Here is a 17,910-nt window from a genome sequence, read left to right on the forward strand (position 1 = left end):
ATAGGATGTTGTCTGAATCCCTCTATTCGTTTTTTTGACACATATGAAGTGAACTTGATAGAGGGTGACCTTGAATAGACCATAAACTCTTTCAACTTTTCTGCAGAATTACAGAAGACAAAGAAGATATCATCGATGTACATGCACCAGCCTTTTAAATACATATACTGAAGGGGTTGTTTTTATAAACTAGAACTCAAATTTAAAATAGTTTTTCGTAAGAACCACCTCAGGCAGGTCCATAATCAAGTCAGTCGGGGGTAACCAAGTCTCTTGTGACTCCATGTAATATTTGAGAGCTTTATAGCTTCTAATATAGGCTATGATGCAAAGAAACTCTGAATCTGCAATCTTTACAATGCTGTTATAATAAAGGCTTTTTTCACTTGACTGGAACAGAGTGCCGTGGACCTCCCTTTTTATCTTTTCATGTTTTGAACCCTCGCCAACGAGCACCTGTTTCCAGTTCACAATTACCAGGACTAATTACCTCTATTCAAACGTCAGACGTATCTTTTAGATAAGAAGGCACATTAGTCACTAAATCTTTTATATGAAAATCAATATACTGTGAAATGGGTTCGGTCAAAGCCAATACCCGCCATGGGGCATCCTGGGACACAGAGGTTCACAGCTCTTGTGTATTTTTGGTATGGTAGGATATATAATAGGATGTATACTGGGTGTTCTCTGAGCATACATTTATATTTATCTTTAGATATGGACTGGTCAGACACGGCTATGTCAAGTATACTCTTAATTTCCTAAGAAAATAATAATGTGAAGTCTCCAGTGGCCAGGCATTTCAATTATGTAAAACATGACATTTGTTTGACACATATTGACACATTTATCAGAGAAAAGGCAGGAAATCAACGTCATTTAGGCCAGGAAACATTGTGGCTTTTAGAGTTACTATCCAAAACGTTTCGCTGCGACTGAACGGGCTGCAATATTAGACATTTTTCAGGGAGAACTCTCGTCTTCGTCATCATCTTGAATGTCCTCCCTGGTAGTGTTGACAGTCTCCACCATAGCATTTGCAGAGAGGAGTTTATTATTAAGGCAGGGTATTGTTTGAGCAGCTGCACCGTCCCTTGCAACCTGCTTTGCAACCACATTTGATGAGCTCAAGTACTGCCTTTGGAGCAGGGAGGGCAAGACGCCTGACTGGAACCCTCCACTCTCTGAATTCCATCCATTTTGTTCGATTGGTGGAAGCTCAGGGCAATTTGTCAGGTAGCCAGAATTATCTTGGCCAGTATTAGCTACTACTCATTTTTGTAATCTGTGCCCAGCTACAAAAACTGAATGCTTCAATTATTATCTAATTTGACATTGTTCTGGAACAGGAGCAGAGCGAGGAATGTAATGAGTACTGAGATGAATCCGGGGGGGGTCGTGGGTGAAGAAAGACCCCAACCAAAAGTCAGAAAAGATTATTCTGGCTACTTTCAAAGTGTAAGAAATCAACTCGGAATATTTATAAAACAACCCTAATATTAAATCTGACATTAATTGTCTCGTACTATTATGGGAGGTCAGTGAATAATTTGAAACATTTTATCAATCTCAAACTTTGTATGACGGACAAAAGTATTTTCTGATGTGGTTCTGCGTCCAAATACAGAACCCTACATGAGATTTTGACATGAAAATGTTAAGAGAACCACAGTTTTTAAATGTCTTCTCTCTCTCAGGTTTGTGACGTCGGAGGAGAAGAAGAAGCAGGGTATCCCGCGGGACAACGAGGTGCTGCTCCAGCGTCGTAAAGACCAGATCCAGCCTGGTGGGAACACGGTCAGTGTCACCGTGCCCTACCGCGTCATCGACCAGCCCCTCAAGCTGGCTCCTCAGGACTGGTGAGTCACACACCCACCTGTGTTGCCACGTCTGCTTATTGCAAGCGACTTTGGGCTTGATCCTGTCTGAAGTTTTCAGTCACTTGTAAATATCGGTGGGGTTTTCTTTTTAATATCTCCGGGGGTTCTCTTTTTAGAGTGTAAGTGTAGTTGCTCATTTGTGGTTGCTTCCACATTTTCTGATTATCGTTTAAGCAATGGTTCTCAAACATGTCACCTTGGTGTCAAATTGGACAGTGACTTTAAAGGTATATTCAGTGATTTCACTTAATTCAAATATCACTTATTTTTTTGTATTGTTGTGATAATCCTCTACTATAGTGTGCTGACCATATAAGGAGTTCCTCCCTGTCCCCAGTTAACCCCTGGGGGTCAAAAAACCGTAGGTTTCGTTTTTGACTCTATCCTGATTGGACGAAAGGCTTAGGTCCCAGCCAAAAACGAAACCTAAGGTTTTTTGAGTGAAATCACTGAATATACCTTTAAGTTTGACAATCAGATGAACGTGTTGTTAAATCAGCTGAGGCTTTTAGCCAAAGTCGAGTCTGCTATAAACCTTTTTGATTTCGAACCTCTTATCCATGCTTTTATCTCAACCAGACTTGATTACTTTGTGTTGGCGTTAGCCAAGCTTGCCTGTCACGCCTATAGTAGTAGTCTAAAACGGAGCACAGAAGTATGATCACATCCTCCCCAATTCTTTGGTTTGTGTTGCACCCTGTTCCTTGGTATTTTACATTTGTTTACTTAGTGTACAGCACTTTGGTTCAACGCTGTTGTTTTAAATATGCTCTATAAATAAAGTGGAATGGATTGATTCAGTGTGGAATAATTTAAGGATATTATTAAAAATATTTTTTATAATAATGTATCTTGCAGGGACCGTGTGGTAGCTGTGTTCGTTCAGGGTCCTGCCTGGCAGTTCAAGGGATGGCCCTGGTTGCTGCCCGACGGATCGCCTGTTGACATTTTTGCCAAAAGTAAGTTCTGGATGTTATACTTGACGCCCCCCCACCACCTCCCCACCACACAAACACAAAATTCAGGAATTGTATTTGAACCTCTCTTTTAGTTATTTTCACAACAATAAAGAATGCTTTAATTGTAATAGTGTAGGGTTGTTAACCCATTCTGACCGGGCACCCATTTTGGTGTCGGCATCATGTTATGCTTTAGCTATTTAAAAATAGCAGATCTACAAGCTCATATCGCGCCACCGAGTGGCGCGATACGAGCTTGTAGGTCTGCTATTTTTGAAAAATCGAAGAGCGACTGACATTTTTTAGAATCTGATCTCAGGTCAGAATGGGTTCATCAGACCAGTGTGTGTCCGGCGGAAACCTCGTATGAATCTGATCTCAGGTCAGAATGAGTTAAGCAGCTGTGGCAAATGTTGGCGCCGCAACAAGAACCAAGCACTTGTATAGTCAAATCCAGTCTTGAGAACCACCGACGGTCACTGTGAAAAACAGAATGAGTATGTAACACTCATTCCCATTGTACGAGTTTGTTTGTTGAAATATGTGTTAATTTATTTTTATTAAAGAGATGGAGAGATGAGCTGACCCCTGTTACTGAACAAACACTCTATTGCTATGATTATTACTATCACAATATTGAGCTTTAACTTTAACTGAGCTTTAACCCAGCAATATTGCTTCCACAGGGCTCAGAATTTACTTTTTCACTTGGTGGCACCAGTGCTCCCACTTTCTCAATAGGCTACACATTGATTTAAATTACAACGGCTTCAAAAGAAACTCATTTGCCGAAATGTACCAACTGTGTGTTCCTATGAATAATCCCTGCCTGGCTCTGACACACACTGTCTTCTCACTCACAGACACGGTTTCTTTCTCCGTAGCCGGCTCAGATATTTTCTCAACCTCAAACACTTGAAGTAATGTACTTTCTGACACGCAGTGATATTGTACACAAAGCTCTTTAATGTCGAAGCAGCATTACTCTGCTCCGTTGTGTCAATGAGTAAACGATCTACATGCTAACGCTTTTGGCACCAAGAGTTAACTGGGGCAGCTCAACCTCAGAGGGGAATGTGTTGGATGGCAGGACCAGGGAGGGCTTGTTTTGGTTCACTGGGGCAGCTCAACCTCAGAGGGGAATGCGTTGGATGGCAGTACCAGGGAGGGCTTGTTTTGGTTCACTGGGGCAGCTCAACCTCAGAGAGGAATGCATTGGATGGCAGGACCAGGGAGGGCTTGTTTTTGTTCACTGGGGCAGCTCAACCTCAGAGGGGAATGCGTTGGATGGCAGGACCAGGGAGGGCTTGTTTTGGTTCACTGGGGCAGCTCAACCTCAGAGGTCAATGCGTTGGATGGCAGTACCAGGGAGGGCTTGTTTTGGTTCACTGGGGCAGCTCAACCTCAGAGGGGAATGTGTTGGATGGCAGGACCAGGGAGGGCTTGTTTTGGTTCACTGGGGCAGCTCAACCTCAGAGGTCAATGCGTTGGATGGCAGTACCAGGGAGGGCTTGTTTTGGTTCACTGGGGCAGCTCAACCTCAGAGGGGAATGTGTTGGATGGCAGGACCAGGGAGGGCTTGTTTTGGTTCACTGGGGCAGCTCAACCTCAGAGGTCAATGTGTTGGATGGCAGGACCAGGGAGGGCTTGTTTTGGTTCACTGGGGCAGCTCAACCAGAGGAATGCATTGGATGGCAGGACCAGGGAGGGCTTGTTTTTGTTCACTGGGGCAGCTCAACCTCAGAGGTCAATGTGTTGGATGGCAGGACCAGGGAGGGCTTGTTTTGGTTCAATGGGGCAGCTCAACCTCAGAGGTCAATGTGTTGGATGGCAGGACCAGGGAGGGCTTGTTTTGGTTCACTCCACTTGCCGCTTTGTTGCCACTATTGGCAGTCACACAATTGCTCCCAATTATATTTTTAGGACGAACTGATAACATTTCAGCCGCATTTGCGACCCAAAACAGTTGAGACCTGTTAATTAGCCCTAAACAGACAGAGGTTTCCTCTTTTATTTTCATGTAAAATGTCCCATCTTATTGTGTGTCCTGCAGTTCGTGCGTTCCATCTGAAGTATGACGAGGCTAAGACGGACCCCAACGTCGGGAAGTGGGACGTGACTGTGCTGGAGCTGAGCCACCACAAACGCCACCTGGACCGTCCTGTCTTCCTGAAGTTCTGGGAAACTCTCGACAGGTGTGTGTGTGTGTGTGTGTGTGTGTGTGTGTGTGTGTGTGTGTGTGTGTGTGCGTGTGTGTGTGTGTGTGTGTGTGTGTGTGTGTGTCGAAGATTATCTTAGTGATTGGTTTGTTTAGTTCAATTAAAGGAAGTGATTTAATTTAATTTTTGTATTAACCCATTTTGGGCAGGAACCCCTTTTGGTGTTTTTTTTTGTTTTTTTTTTAGATATTTTTTTTGCGGCTTACGCCTTTTATTGATTTTTTAAGGGACAGACAGTAGGCTGACAGGAAACGGGAGAGAGATGGGGGGATGACATGCAGTAAAGGCCGTGTTGGGTTCGGGAGTCGAACCCGCGGCACACTGCGACTGGATTACCAGTCCGGTGCCCAGACCGTTACGCCACGGCCTGGGCCACCCCTTTTGGTGTTAGCATCACGTTGTGCTTTAGCTATTGAAAAATAGCAGATCTACAAGCTCATAGCGCGCCACCGAGTGGCGCGCTACGAGCTTGTAGGTCTGCTATTTTTGAAAAATCGAAGAACGACTGACTTTTTTTTTTTTCCAGAAAACTGTCAGGATGTAGAAGACATTTTTTTAATCTGATCACAGGTCAGAATGGGTTAAAATAAGTTTTAATTGTCTCTACATTCTGATAGCAGTCATTGCTATGGCGTGTTTGTTCAATTACAGGAGTCTCCCTTTCTCTCCAGCTCTATAATCAGAAATGAACATTTCAGGTCGTGATACCAATTTGATCAAGTCAGGAGCGATAACTCACACAGGGTACATGATTACCTGATAACTCACACAGGGTACACGATTACCTGATAACTCACACAGGGTACATGATTACCAAGTGAATTTGGAAGTGATGACACAAAGAAATTGTCAGACAAATCTGGAACTGGAACTGTATTACATTTTTAAGCTGACAATTCTCTTCCCGATTGGCTGAAATTGGCAACCCATCTGAAAATGTATTTATTGTTTACTAAAGATCTGGGGAGAACCCTGTTACGGTAACGCACTATAGCAATGATTGCCATCAGAATATTGTCCCTTTGGGTGTCTGACAGTGTGGCCCCCTGAACAATTCAGTTGAATAGCCCTGACCTATATCAACTTGAGTGTATGCACATTGTTGTGCTGCTTTGCTTATTGGACAGAGCCCATGACCTCTGGAACAAACTCGGGCTCTCTAGCCCAGGCAGCAAAGCTTATTGGACAGAGCCCATGACCTCTGAACAAACTCGGGCCTCTCTAGCCCGGGCAGCAAAGCTTATTGGACAGAGCCCATGACCTCTGAACAAACTCGGGCCTCTCTAGCCCGGGCAGCAAAGCTTATTGGACAGAGCCCATGACCTCTGAACAAACTCTGCCTCTCTCTAGCCCGGGCAGCAAAGCTCCATGTGGATATGGAGAACGGTGAACGCTGCAGCATTTGTTGCAGACAGACAAAGTGACTTCAGATGTCAATAATATGAGACACGTAGAAATTACGTATTGCATATATAGTTGCTGTTGGGCAGAATCTCCATTAGTGTTTTATCTTTTTTTTTTTTTAAAGCATATATTTTATATTTAGCAGCCCACATATGCCTTATTTATTCTCTGTCGCATGCTGAAAATGGCAGACATGCAAGCCTGTTGGTCTGCTATTTCTGGCATCGACAAAGTATGAATCTGTAAGATGGGTTTGTTTAGAGGTTTCTGACTGCCCGACGGCAACAACATAAGGATCCGTCTATATAAGTCCTGTGACTCATGTTAACGCTGTTGTTTTTGTCTCCCACAGATACATGGTCAAACACAAAGCCCACCTCAGGTTCTAAGCTCAGACCACCAGTGAGTTCTTCTACACCCACCACTACCCCCCCCCCCCCCCCCCCCCCCCCCCCCCCCCACACACACACACACACACACACACACACACTCTCTCTCTTCTCTGGACACTGGGGCAGGAATTTATTTTGATTGTTTTTGCATTATTAGTTTGTTTTTATTTTTGGGGGACATTTTTATTTCCACATTTCGGTAAATGATTATACCCAACAACAAAAAAAAGGAAGGATTTTATATGGACAAAAAAAAAATCATGACTTTGGAAGACAAGACACAATCATTAAAACAAGATGGAGGCATGTGAACCTACAGGGAAGGAACGGACTTCTGTGTTTTCTTTTCCCCCCCCAACTGTAAAAAGTTCTCCATTTGAAATCATATTTGAATAATAAAATGGCCTAGATGGCATCAGGATGAAACATCCCACATTATCTCTTTTTATTTTGAGTTGGAGGGGGTGGGGGGGTTGAGTAGTGCATAGGGACTCAAACTTCAGTATGTAAAGCAGTGGGTTCTCAAACGTTTTGATTTCAAGGACCCACAGTTGTGGCGTGTACTAAAGCCACGGACCCCCATAACTCTTGAGACTAGTAACGGTCCGTTTGGTGTGAGCCCTTAACCCATTCTGACCGGGCACCCATTTTGGTGTCGGCATCATGTTATGCTTTAGCTATTGAAAAACAGCAGATCTACAAGCTCATATCGCGCCACCGAGTGGCGCGATACGAGCTTGTAGGTCTGCTATTTTTGAAAAATCGAAGACACTTTTAGAATCTGATCTCGGGTCAGAATGGGTTAATAATGAAACTGTCGGGATGTAATAGACATTTTTAGAATCTGATCTCAGGTCAGAATGGGTTAAGGCTCATAAATACTCCAGTTTTTGGTGATAAGTTGGCACCTTCACCGATCACCGTCACTTTCATAATGACTCGAGGCCATCATAAACGTGATGTCCTTTAACCCTCTGTTGCAGATTCAAAACCCCCCGTGCCTGCAAAACCAAAGGGACCGATAGCCCAGAGTGAAAGGACTTGTCTGACAGTAAAAACAGATGTGTCTGGGTGAAGCTGATCACCGCGGCGAGTGACGTAATGTTGTAGTTTTCTAACCTTCAGAAAACTACACTGGCTATCACCTCAAACTGGAGTATGAATAGGCCTTTAACTCTCAACAATTTAGCTGGGAGACTCCCTGGAACCCCCAGCAAAGGACCCCTGGGGGTCCCCCCGGGCCCCTCATTGAGAACCACACATGTAAACGGTTCAGCTGTTTCCTGGTCGGTCCACATGTAAATATGGTGGAACGTCTCAGAGCCAATTAATGGTCTTTTTGGGTTAGTGTTTACTTTGACATGCTTACTTCAGGCTCTTGATCCTTATTGGTTCTGTGGTTCTACTAAATGCTGAAGTGAAGCAGTCTGTTCAAAGCCACAATACGTTTCAGCTATTTTTCTTTTTCTTTTTTTGTCAGCTGAGTCCAGGGTTTGGTCATGCTATGATTCTGCAAAAGGTTTCTTATTGTGCAAAAAAATTATGAAAAGTAGTGCTTCTCGAGTTTAATTCTGAAATGGACAATAAAAGTCTTGTGGAGAAAGAATGACCTGTGTGCCATCTGTTTAATGCTGTGATTTGTTAGAATATATCGTTGCTGGCGGGCAAAAATCTCCTAACTTTTTTTTCCGTAAATTAACACTCTACTTGAGCATACTACCACACCACACAATTAGTTGTTGGCTGTTTTTGTTTTTTTTAACAGTTTTGAACGGTTTGAACATCTGACGACGAGCACATTTAGAAACAACCAGGGTTGACCAAAGCAACAGAAAATATACAAGAGAAAACAACACAATTTATACAACTACAGGGCCATACAAAAGTAGCAGATGTACAAGCTTGAAATGCGGTGCATATATGAGGTTTCCACCCGACCGACGATGAGTAAGATGTGTCTTTTTGCTGTCTTAGAGTTTTAGAGTTAGAGTTTTATTTGTTTTGGTCATTATAACAAATCAATCAAATCAATACATTTTTTTTGCAAAAGAAACAGACCAAAACGGTGTAGGCTGAAGCCAAAGCTTATAGTGCCTACCCTTCTAAAAAATAAATGGCTTTCATAAGTAAAATAGTACAACAAAGCAAACAGAAGGGAGAAAAAAACAACAAAAACAAACAGGCAGGACAATACAGTTAACAGGAACAAGACAAAAAAAAAGAACAAAAAAACAACAAAACAAAACACAAAACGAGAAAAAACATCATATCAATGTTCTATATGTTTCTACTATTTTTGATCTATACAATTTTTTTAATTTATTTAATGTACTACAGTTTTTTTAGTTCATCTAATCCATTCCACAGCTTGACCCCTCTGACCGATATGCACCTCTCTCTGATGTTTGTTCTAGTATTTATTTGTTTGAAAATGGAAGTGCCTCTTAGACTGTAGCGGCTCTCTCTAGGCCAGAACAGCTCTTGGATACAGCTCGGGAGCAGGTGATTGTGTGCCTTATACATTGTTATTGCGGTGTTTAGATCTACTATATCTTTGAGTTTTAGGGTGTTTAATTGAATGAATAATAGGTTGGTTGGTGCGTAATAATCAGATTGGGTGACAATTCTTATGGCTTAGTAGGAATATTGTCTTATCTACATGTTGTGATGCTACGTGGCTGAGTCACATACTGGTGCTGCTTGGTGACTCAGTTTATACACAGACACACACACACACACTCAGCTATTTATAGAAACACATTAAAATAGAGCCTGGCCTATATAGATCACAATGAGCAACACACCTGCTCTTTAATACTGTGTGCAGACAAAATAGTAGAGTATAGGTGTGTCATAAAGATCAGTGTGTTCATCTGTCTACATGTAAAAGGGATTGCTATTTATTTATTCACTTTCAAAAAAATAACTGGTCTGCAGGCTATTTTCTTATACAGGTAAAGTAGATACTAGATCTACCGGTATATCCCTTTCCAGAATAGCAACACTAGAAAAGTTTCAGCAATAGGCCATACAACAAAACTAAATTAATATTATAAAGAACAATAAAAACTAGAAAAAGTGCCCTTCCGGGCACAGGTCTCCACCAGGTTATCCACAGATCCGTGCAGTTAGAGGTAAAACACTTTTTGGCCAGTTATAGCGCCACCTTGAGGCTGAGTTGAAATTGTTCATGTGGCATTTCGTCCTCGGCCTAGTGGGAATGTGGGTGCACAATTTCACGGAAATCACGCGATGTGTTCATGATTTGCAGCATTTTGTTTGAAACTGAGCACTCCTGTGAACTTTGGAAGCCAATCTTAACCAATCAGGATGGAGTCTGATAAATCTGAAAGACCCGTTTCGTTGAATGGCTCTAGAGAGACTGTGTAGCAATTTGCGTGATGTTTGGACAAAATCTGTAGGTGTACTGTGCAAAAACGTGTTTTGCACAAAGCGGCCTCCTGGTGGCGCTATAACAGGCCGTTCTGGAAAGTTTGGGGCAGAGGTTCATGGTTGGCATCCAGGGAGTGTGTGTGCAAAATATGGCATTGAAAAACTTGTTTTGCACAAAGCGGCCTCCTGGTGGCGCTATAACAGGCCGTTCTGGAAAGTTTGGGGCAGAGGTTCATGGTTGGCATCCAGGGAGTGTGTGTGCAAAATATGGCATCGACCGGGTTAACGGTGGCCGAGATTAGCTGTTCACGGACACACGGACGGACGGACGGACGGAGTGCAAAACATACTCTCTCCCCATGCCTTCGGCCTGGTGGAGACAATAAATTGCAGAGTAAAAGTCATTCAAAACTAAAGTTTGCCAATTTCCTTGCATTTACACAAACAATTAAAGCATTCTAAATAGGTTATATCGTATTGCTTTTTGTCTCCACCAGGCCGAAGGCATGGGGGGAGAGTATGTTTTGCACTCCGTCCGTCCGTGTGTGTGTCCGTCCGTCCGTGTGTCCGTCCGTGTGTCCGTGAGCAGCTAATCTCGGCCACCGTTAACCCGGTCGATGCCAAATTTTGCACACACACTCCCTGGATGCCAACGATGAACCTCTGCCCCAAACTTTCCAGAACGGCCTGTTATAGCGCCACCAGGAGGCCGCTTTGTGCAAAACAAGTTTTTGCACAGTACACCAAACATCACGCAAATTGGTACACAGTCTCTCTAGAGCCATTCAACGAAACCAGTCTTTCAGATTTCTCAGACTCCATCCTGATTGGTTAAGATTGGCTTCCAAAGTTCACAGGAGTGCTCAGTTTCAAACAAAATGCTGCAAATCATGAACACATCGCGTGATTTCCGTGAAATTGTGCACCCACATTCCCACTAGGCCGAGGACGAAATGCCACATGAACAATTTCAACTCAGCCTCAAGGTGGCGCTATAACTGGCCGAAAAGTGTTTTCACCTCTAACTGCACGGATCTGTGGATAACTTTGTATGCCAACTCCCTAGAGGCCAAGGAAAAACCTTTGCCTGGAATTATTCACATCTGCTCATCCTGGTGGAGACCTGTGCCCAGAAGGGCACTTTTTTCCACTGAATCACCTCTAGGCATCCCCTTCTCGGAGACTTCTGCTTTTCCTTGGGGTGATATATTGGTCATATAGCCATTTTCAACCTAAAGAGGAAAGAAGACAACACAGCCTTTAGAATGATGGGAACTAATGGGTTAACAGTCATCGCTTGAGAGAAAGTTATTCTCCATGGATTCTCGTAACTCAACCAAAATTTCTACACCAGCCCCAATACCGGTAATCAGGAATCAAGCCATATTAGTATGAACATGTTCTGTTATAGCTTTGTCTCTCACACAACCAAACCAATTATTGATATAGTACTTCCTTATAGTGCTGATTGAAAACAGGCATGACAGCTGAGCCCTCACCCTGCATCTGTCTTCACAATTATGTTTAGAATAGCATTCCTTGTAATTATCTGTTTAATATAAAAACGTATTGTAGTGTATATTGTATAATATAAAGGATAACTTTATTTCTTTTTTTTAAGACACTCAGAAATTTGAAACTGATAACCTACCAGTGAACAAGCGTCATTGATACTTTATTTCAGGGCAACTTTGACTATGGAGAGGGCCAATATTTCCACACTCACTCCAGAGGGGCCACAGTGCATACTGTTGTAGCAAAAATAGCCGATCTACAAGCTCAAAACACGTCGCAATGTGACGCGTTTTGAGCCTGTAGATCAGCTATTTTTGCTAAATGTGAATTGAAAACCTGAATATATTTTTTTGCTACTTTTGAATTGGAATCCTGTTAACTTTATGAACTGTTAACATAGCTACATTGGACACAAAATAGACAATAACATTTTAATACTATAGTCATTAAGTACTATAGTCATTTAATACTAGTCATGAAGTAATCAAAGTGGGTTTGGAATTGTAACAGCTGAGATCAATACTATATCAGTATTCTGATATTAACACGCGGGCCGCATTAAGTGAAGGTGGGGGCCGCATGTGGCCCCCGGGCCGCCAGTTGCCCACCCCTGAGCTAGAAGCTCCATTCAAAAGCTACTCACTTTGCTTAAAATGTCCTCCCAGTAAGTTAACTTTATTCAAATATCATATAATACAGCATTGGTCATGTTGTACGTGTTTCTGTGTTGTCAGGTTTCGGATGAGAGAGAGAGTGATAGAGAGAGATAGACACAACTCAGCAATTTGTTTAATTTGTGTGAAACTGATACCCTACCAGTGAACAAGCGTTGGTAATACTTTATTTCACTTAGGACATTCAAAAGCCTTATCTAACAAATTGTGTTATCTACTCACTTTGCTTAAAATGTCCTCCCAACTCCCAAGTAAGCTAACTTTATTCAAATATCATATAATACAGCATTGATCATCTTGAACGTGTCTTTGTGTTGGAGAGAGAGAGAGAGAGAGAGAGAGATAGAGACAGAAGAGAGGAGGGAGGGAGGTAATAGAAGAGTGAAGGAGAGCATGGTGAAAGCCACAAATGTCAATGATCAACTGATCCTGTGATATTCATGATAATGAGGGGTTAGAGTAACCTGACGCTGCCAGATGAGGGCGGTATTGGGTAACCATGTTTCCCAACACAGCAATCATCTGGGATCTCTCAGGCAGTTGAGCTGACAAAAATCCGTTCCGTACCGGACCAATCAGCGTGAGCTAAGGGCGGGATATGTGCGAAACCGGACGTGAAGCTATATAGACACGTCAATATGATTGGTTGTGTTTGCACGCCCACACGGTGATAGACAGACGGTCCCATCCAATCATCTACCAAGTATCTTGAAAAAAGGAACAGCCCCGTCATCGAATTTGCTTCCGCGATCCCAGATCCCAATAAGCTGTGAAACAAATTTGTGTAGCAAGCTTCTTGGATCTGGCAGCGTCAGGTTAGGGTTAGAGGGGATTGCAGGAGACTAGCAGCCATAGCGTATGCCGTATCTTGCCCATCACACGTTTGGGAAAGCGCGTCCTCAGACCACCCGCAATGTGATTTCCGTTTGACAGAACACGCTCCTGTAATGGATATGTCGGGAGAGTTGGAGCTTAATTCTCCACAAATCTTGAGCCAGAAGGCAAAGCTCTCGGTTTTACCGAGCAATCTTCGTTCCTACTCTCACCTATGGTCATGAAGTGCAGGTCATGACCGAAAGAATAAGGTCGCGAATACAAGCGGCCAAAATGAGTTTTCTTCGACGGGTAACCGGCTGGCATCTCCCTTAGAGATAGGGTGAGAAGTTCAGTCACACGAGAGAGACTCGGAGTAGAGTCGCTGCTTCTTCGCCTGGAAAGGAGCCGGCTTAGGTGGTTCAGGCATCTGGTTAGGATGCCTCTCGGGCGTCTCCCTAGGGAGGTCCTCATTTCTCCATTAATCAATGACTTTTGTATATATTTGCTCTTTTTTTCTGTCATTGTAATATTTGCCTGAAACGTTGCAATTTGTTGCCTTAAAATAAAGTTAGTCTTTCATGGAGCTCTACAAAATGGTGTTCTTCCTCTACCTTGATGTTTGCCTTGATGCCTGACATCCAGCACCTGGCCTGAATATAGGCATTGAGATGTGCACACAATCTTCTCTGTGAACAGCTCTGCCAGTAACAATAAATACACCACAAAAACAGGACAGACATACAATGCCCATAAATACAGTGCCCACTACTGAAGAAGATCAAATCGAGATGCAGGAACGTCTAATAACGCAACCAATTAGAAAACTAAGCAATGAAATTTGCAAATAGACTAAAAAGCAAGAGAACCAACATTTGCGATACGTCAAAGCAGGAGCAATGTTTGGGAAGTGTGGCAATCCTTTGAAAGCTCACTAGGGGAATCACAGAAGGCCATAATCGCCATAAGCTGCGACAGTAAGAGGCCTGTAACCAGCTTTTTGCGAGAAGCATTAGAAAAGCAGGACTTCATTCTGTAGAAGAAACTCAGCGTGAACTTAAGATTTCTTGCCAAGGCGTCAATGTGGTGTTTGAAGTTTAACTTCTTGTCCAACCAAATCCCAAGATATTTATACAACTCAACCCATTCGATGGATACTCCATCCAGAGTTGTGATATTTGAGGGGACATTGACTATAGGCTATTTGGAGAAAATAGCATGGCCTTGGTTTTGTAGAGCTGGTTTTGTAGAGCTGACTGTATTGTTTGTGGCAGATGCCATGATTGATGCCACACATAGAGGTTATACAACACACACACACTTATCATCGTACATCGTCGCGACGTAAAATAGACGAAGATGTAAGATGAAAATCTACACTAATAGCTGAGCGCCCCTCAAAGAAAAACACAACTGGTGAGCTTGTAGACATGCTATTTTAACTATTGTAATGTATGTATGATGAAGTCAGCCATTCATTTACAGAAAAACACAATTATGGAGGTATGAGCCTTCAGCCCCACAGCAACGATTTGTAGGCTAACATTTCGTGTGATCTTCCTGCCAATGCCATAGGCGCCGGAGGGGGGGGTCATTTGGGTCTGAATGTCCCCGTACTATTGGGAGGTCATTTGGGTCTCAATGTCCCCGTACTATTGGGAGGTCATTTGGGTCTCAATGTCCCCGTACTATTGGGAGGTCATTTGGGTCTCAATGTCCCCGTACTATTGGGAGGTAATTTGGGTCTGAATGTCCCCGTACTATTGGGAGGTCATTTGGGTCTGAATGTCCCCGTACTATTGGGAGGTCATTTGGGTCTCAATGTCCCCGTACTATTGGGAGGTCATTTGGGTCTCAATGTCCCCGTACTATTGGGAGGTCATTTGGGTCTCAATGTCCCCGTACTATTGGGAGGTCATTTGGGTCTCAATGTCCCCGTACTATTGGGAGGTCATTTGGGTCTGAATGTCTCCTTTATAATATACAATATACACTACAATACGTTTGTATATTAAACAGATAATTACAAGGAATGCTATTCTAAACATAATTGTGAAGACAGATGCTGGGTGAGGCCTCAGCTGTCATGCCTGTTTTCAATCGGCACTATAAGGAAGTACTATATCAATAATTGGTTTGGTTGTGTGAGAGACAAAGCTATAACAGAACATGTTCATACTAATATGGCTTGATTCCTAGTCAGGTTATGAATTGCCGGTATTGGGGCTGGTTGAAATTTTGGTTGAGTTACGAGAATCCATGGAGAATAACTTTCTCTCAAGCGATGACTGTTAACCCATTAGTTCCCATAATTCTAAAGGCTGTGTTGTCTTCTTTCCTCTTTAGGTTGAAAATGGCTATATGACCAATATATCACCCCAAGGAAAAGCAGAAGTCTCCGAGAAGGGGATGCCTAGAGGTGATTCAGTGGAAATAACCTTTTACATTGTTAACGTATAAATGGGCGAGGGACAGTTAGGAGGGTGCGCCAGACTTCATCAACTGCCACTCGGTGACTATGTATTGCTGAGAGGGAGAGCATTTTGGATTCATTCTATTATTGTCTCCACCAGGCCGAAGGCATGGAAGGAGAGTATGTTTTGCACTCCGTCCGTCCGTGTGTGTGTGTGTGTGTGTCCGTCCGTCCGTCCGTCTTTCCCTCCGTCCGTTATCAGCTAATCTCCGGCACCGTTGGCCCGATCCATGCCAAACTTTGCACACACACTCCCTAGATGCCAATGACGAACCTCTGCCCCAAATATTCCTCAACGGCCTGTTATAGCGCCACCATGAGGCCGATTTAGGCCAAACACATTTCTGTAGATTACTCGTACACATTTTATCCATACATCACACAATTCGGTATACACTATCTCCATAGTCATGTGATCAACACGGAGCAGCACCATTTCCCATCTTCCATCCTGATTGGCTAAGATTGGCTTCCAAAGCTCACACGATTGGTCCGTTTCGAAAAAATGCCACAAATCACAAACACAGTGTGCAATTTCTGTGAAATTATACACGCACATTTCCACTAGGCCGAGGACCACATGCCACAAAATTTCCCCCCAAATCAGCCTCACGGTGGCGCTATAACGGGCCAATTCCTGTTTTTAGCTATAACTGCATCGATCTGTATACAACTTATGTATGTGCACTCCCTAGAGGCCATGGAAAAACATTGTCACTGCATCCCTCCACATCTGCCGGTTATAGCGCCACCATGAGGCCGATTTCTGTAAAACACATTGCTTATGTTAGTCGCACAGATTTCATCCAAATCTCACGCAAATCGGTCCACATGATCAGGTCATGTGATCAAGACGAGTCTGTTGGATTTCTCAGATTCTACACTGATTGGCTTACACACTATCTCTATAGTCATGTGTTCAAGACGGATCTGTCCGATATCATTTTCCATCCTAATTGGCTAACATTGGCTTTCAACGTTTGCAGGATTGGCCCGTTTTGAACAAAAAGCCTCAAATCATCAAATTGCCATCCAAGGCGTGAGAAGAAATGGCACCCTTTTCACATTGGCCTATTATAGCGCCACCAGGAGGCCACAACCTGACCTGCCCTGGTGGAGACCTGTGCCAATTGGCACTTTATTCATCACTATTCCTGGCAGGTCGTTTAGCCAGAGCCTGGAATCGAACCTGCGTGACCTTTTTAGAAGGCAGGGTTTAAATTAGCTGCAAAGCATGAAGTTTTGCCTCTTATAACAACAGTACCGACTGAGCCATTTCATCCAAACTTTGGGTTGTGAGTAATGAGCCCACACAGATGATTTTATTCAACAAAAAAAATTAAGAAGCCAGTCCATTAGAATATCCATTGGCCAAACGCAAATTGATCAAACATCCCAGGAGAAAAATGGGTTTCAATTGATTGCTACAGCGCCACCCTTTGGCCAATGGTTGTGAGTTTCACATCTTCGCTATTTGGCATACACTGACTTCCAATCCTTAATCACATACGGACAAACATCTATGCCGATAATATCTAACTTGCGGAGGTAACGTGCCTTGTCCACGGGCAACAGATCTTTCAACGTATGGCATTGCAAATACGTTTGATAATCGCTACTCTGCGCAATATTGTTTTGGAAATGCCGCAAATTGCATTGCAGTGAACGAGAGCAAATCACAACTTACCCTGGGAGTGGTGACTCCGCCCTGAATACGCGTTTTCGTGTCAGTGTATAGCCCTCTATTAGAATAATTCAAATTAATACATTTCTAGGGGTCAATGTAGCATACTGTGACCTTTAGAAGGCTACTGTACCATATTGTAAATTAGCCTCATTTTGCTCAGTCACTATAGAACAGGGTTTCTTTAAAACATAAACCAAATTGAAAATTAGGTGAAATTGCTAAATAATGATTGTTCTTCTAAATACGGTGAGTGCCACGTTCAACTTGCCATCCCTCGTATTTTTTGGGCATGTCTGTATAGTAGGCATATTATGGGCAAACCTTTCCATTTCAATACAGTCATTTGAAGCAGACAATTATGTAGTTGAAACATACAGATTGTAGCTGTAATGTGTCTTAGCCTTAGTGAACCTACAGCTGATGGAGGATACCTTAACCTACGCCCTTACTTACCATATCAAAAGGAATTCCATCCAGAACTTGTAATTATAAATTGCA

The 17,910-nt window shown here is 43.0% G+C and overlaps 1 protein-coding gene across 2 annotated transcripts in view; it reads left to right on the forward strand.

The window, feature by feature from the left end:
* cdc73 (cell division cycle 73, Paf1/RNA polymerase II complex component, homolog) overlaps positions 1–15,617 on the forward strand; it is a 63,711-nt gene extending 48,094 nt beyond the window's left edge. The window contains exons 14-18 of one of the 2 annotated variants that reach the window (XM_083781312.1): positions 1,701–1,862; positions 2,742–2,842; positions 4,896–5,037; positions 6,818–6,867; positions 15,599–15,617. In XM_083781312.1, the coding sequence (XP_083637438.1) occupies positions 1,701–1,862; positions 2,742–2,842; positions 4,896–5,037; positions 6,818–6,854 (442 nt within the window). In that variant the 3' untranslated portion in view covers positions 6,855–6,867; positions 15,599–15,617. Of the gene's footprint in view, positions 1–1,700; positions 1,863–2,741; positions 2,843–4,895; positions 5,038–6,817; positions 7,291–15,598 lie in introns of those variants that run through there. The other variant, XM_083781311.1, reaches the window with a different exon arrangement.
* Positions 15,618–17,910: the final 2,293 nt, after the last annotated feature.

This window comes from Protomyctophum parallelum, assembly GCF_964188405.1.
Source record: "Protomyctophum parallelum genome assembly, chromosome: 14".
In the NCBI taxonomy this organism is placed as follows: Eukaryota; Metazoa; Chordata; class Actinopteri; order Myctophiformes; family Myctophidae; genus Protomyctophum; species Protomyctophum parallelum.